The 8,422-nt window shown below is 48.1% G+C and overlaps 1 protein-coding gene across 1 annotated transcript in view; it reads right to left on the reverse strand.

Moving 5' to 3' along the window:
* Positions 1 to 4,328: 4,328 nt before the first annotated feature.
* Positions 4,329 to 8,422, reverse strand: part of LOC125116716 (cytochrome P450 2C23-like) — a 29,274-nt gene continuing 25,180 nt past the window's right edge. Inside the window, exons 8-9 of the mRNA XM_047762181.1 lie at positions 6,231 to 6,372; positions 4,329 to 4,950 (exon numbers count right to left, since the gene is read on the reverse strand). Coding sequence (XP_047618137.1) covers positions 4,769 to 4,950; positions 6,231 to 6,372 — 324 coding nt within the window. The 3' untranslated portion in view covers positions 4,329 to 4,768. The remainder of the gene's footprint in view (positions 4,951 to 6,230; positions 6,373 to 8,422) is intronic.

An 8,422-nucleotide genomic window follows, 5' to 3' on the forward strand; every position in this document is an offset into this window, starting at 1 on the left:
TTGGCTCCTCCTTATATTTTCTAGTTCCTTTCTGAGGGTATCTGCATTACTGTTCATATCTTCTCTTAATTCCTTCAGTCTTTTCACTATTTCTCTTTTGAACTCCAGGTCTGTCAGACTGCAGAGATCTGTTTCATTGTTGACTGTTTTAGGTGAGTTCTCCTGTTGGTCTGACTGGGGGTGGTTTCTCAGCTTCTTCATCTTGCTTGTTGTTTTCATTCTCCTGAGGGAGTTGTACTCTCTGTGATCGGGCAGTGTTTGCCTTGTCACTGCCGTGGAATATTTCCTGCGGGCTGGTGTTGTTGGTCAATCTTTTTTGAGGCAGTGTGGCTTTTCTGGAGTGTTGATGGGGCTAACAGTGTTTCTTTGAAGCAAAGGAGGGCTTCCTGAGGGCAGACAGGACTGGAGGTCCACACCACGAAGGTAGCAGATTTTCACTTGGTCATGCAGAGCCTGCTCTGGTAGTTTTAGGCTGTGGGGTTCTTGCAGGGGGTTGGCGGTGTTGGGCAGCTGTTCCTCAGGAGTGCAGCACCCCCTGGGGGCTGGAGCAGCTATCTGGGTCACTGAGAACCTAAGAGGCTCTTCCCTAGGGCAGCCCAACTCAGAAGGACGGCCTGAGAGTGTAGGCGGATCTTTTCACAGTCTTGCCGAGCTTGTTGCAGCTTTTCTGGGCTGCAGGGGCTCTTCCAGGTGGCTGGTGGTTCTGAGCAGCTATTCTGCGGGAGTGGGGCACCCCCTGGGGGCTTGGGCGGGTAGCAGGGCCGCTGGAAACCCAAGAGGCTCCTCCCCAGGGCAGCCCGACTCAGAAAGACCGTCTGAGATCTTTTCCCGGCTCGGCCGAGCTTGTTGCAGCTTTTCTGGGCTGCAGGGGGTCCTGCCTGGAGCTGGCAGTCCTATGCAGCTGATCCACTAGGGCACCCCCTGGGGGCTTGGGCGGGTAGCAGGGCCGTTGGAAACCCAAGAGGCTCCTCCCCGGGGCAGCCCGACTCAGAAAAACCGTCCGAGAATTAGGCAGATCTATTCACGGCCTGGCTAGGCTTGTTCTAGCTTTTCTGGGCTGCAGGCCTTTTCTCGGGGGCTGGTGGTGTTTGGTGCTGCTCTCCGGAAGTATAGCCCCTCCAAAGGGCAATCAGGCCTGTGCAGGGACAGCCCCTGTGGTGGTAGGCTTCAGGCAATTGTTGAGGCCAGCCCTCCTGGATGGCAGGCAGCCCCAGGTTAGGTGAGAGCGTAGGGGGGGGTGGGGGTGGGGGGAGGGGATGCACTGGGAAGCACAGCTTTCTGCTAGCTAGCGGGCCTGTAAGCTTGCTGTGGCGTGGGGGGTATTCTATGGGGACCCACCCCTTCTCTCCCCTCCCCAGCACGGGGCGCAGACCAGGCTCTTCTCCCAGGTTCCCTCTGATGCGGCTTTCCACTTCCCCGCCCCTAGAGTATTGTTCCCTTCCTCTGCCACAGCTTTGTTTCTAGTCTCCCAGGCAGTCTCTGCCCCATGCCAAATGGTTTCTAGACCTCCCAAGCAGTTTCTGCTCCGCCCCGCCCCACCAGCCCGTTCTCAGGGTCTAACCTCTGGAGCCGAGATCTCAGTGCCCAGCCCCCACCCAGGCATCCCCGGCCCTTTCCCGGGGACTAACCTCTGGAGCCGAGGTCTCGGTGCCCAGCCCCAACCCAGGCGTCCCCCGGCCCTTTCCCGGGGACTAACCTCTGGAGCCGAGGCCTCAGTGCCCAGCCCCCACCCAGGTGTCCCCCATTCCTTTCTCGGGGACTAACCTTCGGAGGCGAGGTCTCGGTGCCCAGCCCCCACCCAGGCGTCCCCCGGTCCTTTCCCGGGGACTAACCTCTGGAGCCGAGGCCTTCGGTGCCCAGCCCCCACCCAGGTGTCTCCCGGTCCTTTCCCGGGGACTAACCTTCGGAGGCGAGGTCTCGGTGCCCAGCCCCCACCCAGGCGTCCCCCTGCCCTTTCTCCCAGACTAATCTTCCGAGGCGAGGATTCGGTGCCCAGCCCCCACCCAGGCGTCTCAATTTTTGGTGACTGTGCCCGTAGTTCAGATGGTCCGTTCGGTTCTTGATCGGCTTTTCGTACTCCAACTTTGCCACACTCTTCTCTGCATCTGGAGATTCCTCCAGTTCGTTTGATCTTTCCCCCGTGTAGGTGACTTTCCAGGGTGCGGGATCCCTTTCTCCTCCGCAGTTCCCTTTCGGGAGCGCCCGTCCCGCTCGGATTCACCTTCTCTCACTCTCCTCTTTTCTCCCGTTCTGCCCAGTAACGTCACAAACTTCTTGCCGTTATTGGAGTTTAGGTTCCTCTGCCAGCGGTTGGTTGCTGTTCTGTGCGAGTCATTTATTCTGTAGATGTGCTTTTTTTGTTGGGTTTGTGGGAGAGGGCGAGCGTGTCCCCCTACTCCTCCGCCATCTTGTCCTCTCCAGCTCTTCTCTTTCCTTCTCAATTCCCTCGCTCTCAGCAGTGTCCCTAGAATTTCTCACTTCTCTGCTCCCTGCCTCCCCAGAGTCCCCAAATCAAACTGAAGTCTCGGCACCATCGTCACCCTCTTCCCTTATCTTCTCCTCTTTGCGTTTCTATCTTGGCGTTTAACCTCACCTTCCAAACGAACGTTTCCTCTTCTCTCTGGTTGCTCTTCATTCTGCTAATTCTGCATCCCAAGCCAGGGAACCTGGTGGGCAGATTCAAAACTTCTCAGAATGCATGGGAGGAGGAGAATCCGGGTGACAAAAGGCAAAATTCCCATTAGCTAGAAAGGAGTGTGAGGGTGGGAGAAGGCAGAGACAATCACACGTTAGCAAATCACATGAACATTTGGATCCAAAACTTTACAGCTGCCAGATCCCGACCTGTCTGACTCAAACACCTCAGCTCTACTATCTTGTGTGGTAAAGTAAATGGCATAAGACTTACCATTTTCCCTATTTTCAGGTGGACCCTTCAGTGGCATTCAGCACATTCACATTGTGGTAAAGTATCACCGTCACCCACCCACCTGGAATTTTCTCATCATCCCCGACAAAGCCTCCATATCCATCAAATACTAATTCCCCACTTTTTCCTCGCCCCCTCCCCCACCAAGCACCATTTTACGTTCTGTCTCTATGGGTCTGACTGTTCCAGGTACTTCATACAAGTGGAATCAGACAGTATTGGTCCTTTTGTGACTGGCTTCTTTATTTCACTGGGCATAGTGTCTTCAGGGATTATCCATGTTGTAGCGTGTGTTAAACTATGTGTCCTCCCTTTGAATAATATTCTATTGTATGTACATATCAAGTTTTGTTTGTCCATTCATCCGTTGATGGACATTTCCGTTGTTTCTAGTCTGTGGCTATTGTGAAGAATGCTGCTAAGAATACGGGTGTACAGATATCTGCTGGAGTCCCTGCTTTGAGTTCTTCTGGGCATATGCCCAGAAACTCAGATCTGCCTTTTTGTTTGTTTTTTGTTTTTAATTTTTACAGCCACACCTGTGGCATATGGAAGTTCCCAGGCTAGGGGTTGAATCAAAGCAGCAGCTGCTGGCCTATGCTGCAGCCATGGCAACACCAGATCCAAGCTGCCTCTGGGACCTACACCGAAGCTTGCACCAACACCGGATTCTTAGCCCACTGAGCAAGGCCAGGGATCCAACCCAAATCCTCATGTCAGGTTCTTAACCCGCTGAGCCACAACAGGAACGCCTCGGCTCTGCTTTTAAAGCTTCTTTGCCTCCCAGGGCCCCAGAGGCTGGTCTGCGTGCTGGCATTTGAGCCATGCTTCTGTAGCAGCTGCTGCTCACAGCACTCCACTGGGCCACTGCTGGGCAGTTGTAGCCATTCTCTTCTGAGTCATTGGTCTTCTGAGTCAATAGTCAGTCTTTTTTTGCAACCTGCCCTCTTGCTCTCCGACCCCCAAGCCCCAGCCCTCACCATTTTCTGAAGATTCAGCTACGCATGTCTGAATCCTAGCTATGGACATGGTTTGACTTCTTTGTGTAAGTCACTGGCTGCAAATAGGTAGGGTGGGACACGGAAAGACTTGGGATGGGGCTTATCACTTAAGCTGTTGACTCTAGTCTAACGACAGAGGGCCCAGAGCTCAAGGAAAGGGAGTTTCTGGGGGGAGGGGCTGCCCGGTGGCATCTAGAGTTTCCCAGGCCAGGGAGTCACAGTTGTGACCTATGCCACAGCTGCAGTACCGCCGGATATTTATTTAAGCCACTGTGCCGGGCCAGGGATCAAACCTGTGAAACAGAGCTCCAGAGATGGCGCCGATCCCGTTGCATCACAGCAGGAGCACCACAAAGGGGGTCTTAAGACTTGAAATAAAGTCAAATACACAAAGAAGATCTATTGTGGGAAAAAAGGATTTATTTTGTCACGTGGCAGAAATCATGCATTTTCGAGTGAAAAGAGGAAAAACATTGCACATGGGCGATTATATTAATTTCTCTATTTTGAAAAACTAGAGCAAATCAGCACATCTCCAAAGTCACAGAAAGAGTGAAGGCTGCATTATTTGCTGATTGCCTGATAAAGGCCTTCGGCTAGACCACAGTTTCTAAAGTACTCTCTAGGGTATAAGTATACTGCTTGACCCTTGGAACTTTCAGGACCCTGTTCCTTTGTGTCAAGAGATTTGTAGACTTAAACAAATGTCCGTCAGAGTTTAATGATTAGTGTTTCTGCCCCAGGCAATACCTAAAATGCAGAGAGAGACCATTTGGGTAGGAGGAGTGAGAGGAAAAAGCAATTACTTTGATTTCAATTGGTAAAAGAAGTTCTTCCTTTATCTAGGGATGAGGCACAGCTTGAAGGGTGGTGGCAAGTTGAGAAGCCCAACCGAAATGGGCTTGGTCTCTAGGTCCTTTGGCTCCTTCAGGGGCTTCAGGACAAAGTGTTGCAGAATGGTGGTGAAGAACAGGAAGAGCTCCATGCGAGCCAGGCTCTCTCCAGCACAGGCCCGTTTCCCTGGAACGAGGAGACAGTTCCGTTAGCCTGCTCCAAATTCAAATGCCGTAGCTCATATTCAAATGCAATACACTCCTAAACGCTGCTGAAAATACGGATCAGAGAAGACACTGCTCGGAAACCACTGGCGGACAATGAGTTGCTGGTTTTTCTAGAGGGATATTTGTCAATACATCTCAAGCACCTCTGAGGAAATTTTCACTCTTTAATTCCGTACTTCTCCTTCTGGGGATTTGTCTGCAAGAAGTAGCAATTCCCCTAGGAGGGTGTCACTTGCATTGCTATTTACGGCCCTGACGAGTTAGATGAAAACTAGACATCTGTCTATGTTGGACTGATTAAATAAATGAAACCTAAATATGATTGACGAAAATTATTTATTACCACAGGCTGTCTTTTATCACAACACACTAAGTAAGTAAAAGCAGGGTATCACACCAGATTTTATTAAAAAAAAAAAAAATATATATATATATATGTTATGTCTACCTACCCAATCATTTGGAGTATTTACAGCATAATATTAACAGTGATTCTCTCTGTAGGATAAAGTTGCAAATAACTTTTCTTTCTCTTTTTTTTGCTTTTCTGCATTTTCCATCTTTTCTATTGAACACTTGCTATCCTTGTAATTAGACACAAAACATATTAATTGCTACTTCTGAAAATACGAATCAGATGATTGGCTAGGTTGACAAAGAAAAAGAATGTGTACTGACCAATCCCAAATTGCCTTTCTGCCTTTATGGGAAATAGCAACTGGGAGCCAAGCAGTCTTGCAAAGATGTAAGGGTAGGTGGGGCTCTGGATTTCAGAGGCGGAAAAAGAAGGTTTCGTGGCCAACGGTCCCTTTGAGGGCTCTGGCTCTAAGAACCAGGAGATTAATCAGGGTTAATAATTTTAAAAGACGAAAGAAACCGGTACATTTTGTTTTGGAAAAGTCAATATCCCAAAGGATCAACAAGCAAGAGTTTGCAAAATCAGGTCCCCTCATCATCTGATAATGTGTGACATCTGAACTGAGCCAATTTGCTTTGGTTTCTGTAAAAACTGGCATTACTCTCAATTACCAAAAAACAAAACGGTCCCTGGAAGACTTACCTGACCCTACTGGTGTACAAACTTAAAGGGCTCCATACCGATTTGAGTGTTACAGCAGATTGATTTGACTGACTTTGCTACCATCAGTGGATTACGCAGTTACGCCATGCATTCGGTGAAGCTAAAAGCTGTCCAAAATGTGCGCATGCATGGTCTGGATGGGGCCTGACCGTATTTACCAATGGAGAAAGGCACGAAGTATTCCGTTTTCCTGAAGCTGCCATCTTTATCCAAAAAGTGGCCTGGGTCAAACTTCTCTGGATGGGGAAACTCCTTGCAATCGTGTAAGACTGAAGACAGGAGCGGCAATACAGTCGTGCCCTGGAACCGAGAAATGGAGAATGGAGTGGCATGTTTCACGCTTATCTTCCGTTCATAAAAAGTCTAACACTCTTAACTGTAGTAGATTAAATAGGACCAAGCACTCGCAGGCTTGCCTGGTGATGACTGTATTGTGTGATGGCTCTTTTACACACACCATTATATGTTATCCTTTATCAGGTAGTAAGACGGTTCTCCGTGGGAAGAGAAATGGTCGGTGTGCAATAATCAACTGGTAAAAAACGAAGGTTTGCAACCCATGTTGTCTCTCCAAGTGCTTTGCTGGAACTGCTGCCTCAAATTGGAAGAGCTCACTTTTCACAGTTTTTTTCTTTGTGAATTCAGGTGTGAATGGAAGAAAATGAGATACCGAGCCTTGTAAGCTACAAAATCTGTTGGCTCAAACTCCACTTCCTTCACTTGTAAGATGGAGTGGGGCTTTCCTCAAGCCTACAATAGACTTTCTTCTTTCCCCTGCTAGATTTTGTGAGGTTTAGGTGACCATATGATAAGGATAACTACCATTTATATTGGACACTTCCCATTTACCCGATACTATGTTTAGTTGTTTATACATATCATTTAATTCTCACTTCAGTGATAATCCGTAGGCTCTATTTTGGGGGGTGGGGGGACTCACATTGTATAAATGTGGAAACTAAGATTCAGAGAGAAAAAATAGCTTTTTTTTTTTTTTGCTGCACCCGCAGAGGGATCAAACCCATGCCACAGCTGTGACAATGCTGGATACTACTGAGCCACCAGGGAACTCCTAGAAATAACTTATGTGAGGTTATAATTTTAGCCAGTGGCATGATTAGAAGTTGACCCAAGTTTTATCTGATCATAAAGCACCCTGTGTAAGTGAAAGCTTCCTCTCTCCATTTTTACTTCATTTTGTATTTCCTGAAACATTATTTCACAACTATCGATGTAGTTAATACATGCCCTTGGTATAAAATACAAAAAAAAAAAAATCTACAAAAGTACAAAGTCCAAATAAATCTGTTTCTTTTTCCTAAACTCGAGTCCCCTGGTTTCACTCTTAATGTAATCACTGCTACCAGTTTATGATGTACCGTTTGGAGATTGCATATAGACTTTTTTTTTAAAGCTACGCACATAATTCCCACCTTTCCCACACAAACCGGAGCATTCTGCTGTGTTCGATAGCTTACTTAGTGTTCCACTTTTCTTTTTTTTTTTTTTGTCTTTTTGTCTTTTTGTCTTTTTTGTTGTTGTTGTTGCTATTTCTTGGGCCGCTCCCGCGGCATATGGAGGTTCCCAGGCTAGGGGTCGAATCGGAGCTGTAGCCACCGGCCTACACCAGAGCCACAGCAACGCGGGATCCGAGCCGCGTCTGCAACCTACACCACAGCTCACGGCAACGCCGGATCGTTAACCCACTGAGCAAGGGCAGGGACCGAACCCGCAACCTCATGGTTCCTAGTCGGATTCGTTAACCACTGCGCCACGACGGGAACTCCTCATTTTTTTTAATTTAATTTAATTTAATTTAATTTTTTTGTCTTTTTGCCTTTTCTTGAGCCGCTCCCGTGGCATATGGAGATTCCCAGGCTAGGGGTCCAATCGGAGCTGTAGCCACCGGCCTACGCCACAGCCACAGCAACGCGGGATCCGAGCCGCGTCTGCGACCTACACCACAGCTCACGGCAACGCCGGATCCTTAACCCACTGAGCAAGGGCAGGGATCGAACCTGCAGCCTCATGGTTCCTAGTCAGATACATAACCACTGCACCACGGCAGGACCTCCAGTGTTCCACTTTTTAAATAAAGGAATTTTTAAATCCTTTCAAGATGGATATTCAGCACAAATATTGCTGCAATGAATATTATGTTGGGGAAAATATACACAAAGGATAAATTCCTAGTAGTGAAACTGCTTTTCAAATTGTTATGCATGTTTTGAATTTTCACAGAAATTGCAACAATGTCTTTCATGGAACTTACACCAGTTTTACTACTAGCAAAAACATATGCTTTTTTTTTATATCTTGCCAACATATAAGTAAAACATGTTACTCCATA

Source organism: Phacochoerus africanus, chromosome 15, assembly GCF_016906955.1.
Source record: "Phacochoerus africanus isolate WHEZ1 chromosome 15, ROS_Pafr_v1, whole genome shotgun sequence".
Classification (NCBI taxonomy): Eukaryota; Metazoa; Chordata; class Mammalia; order Artiodactyla; family Suidae; genus Phacochoerus; species Phacochoerus africanus.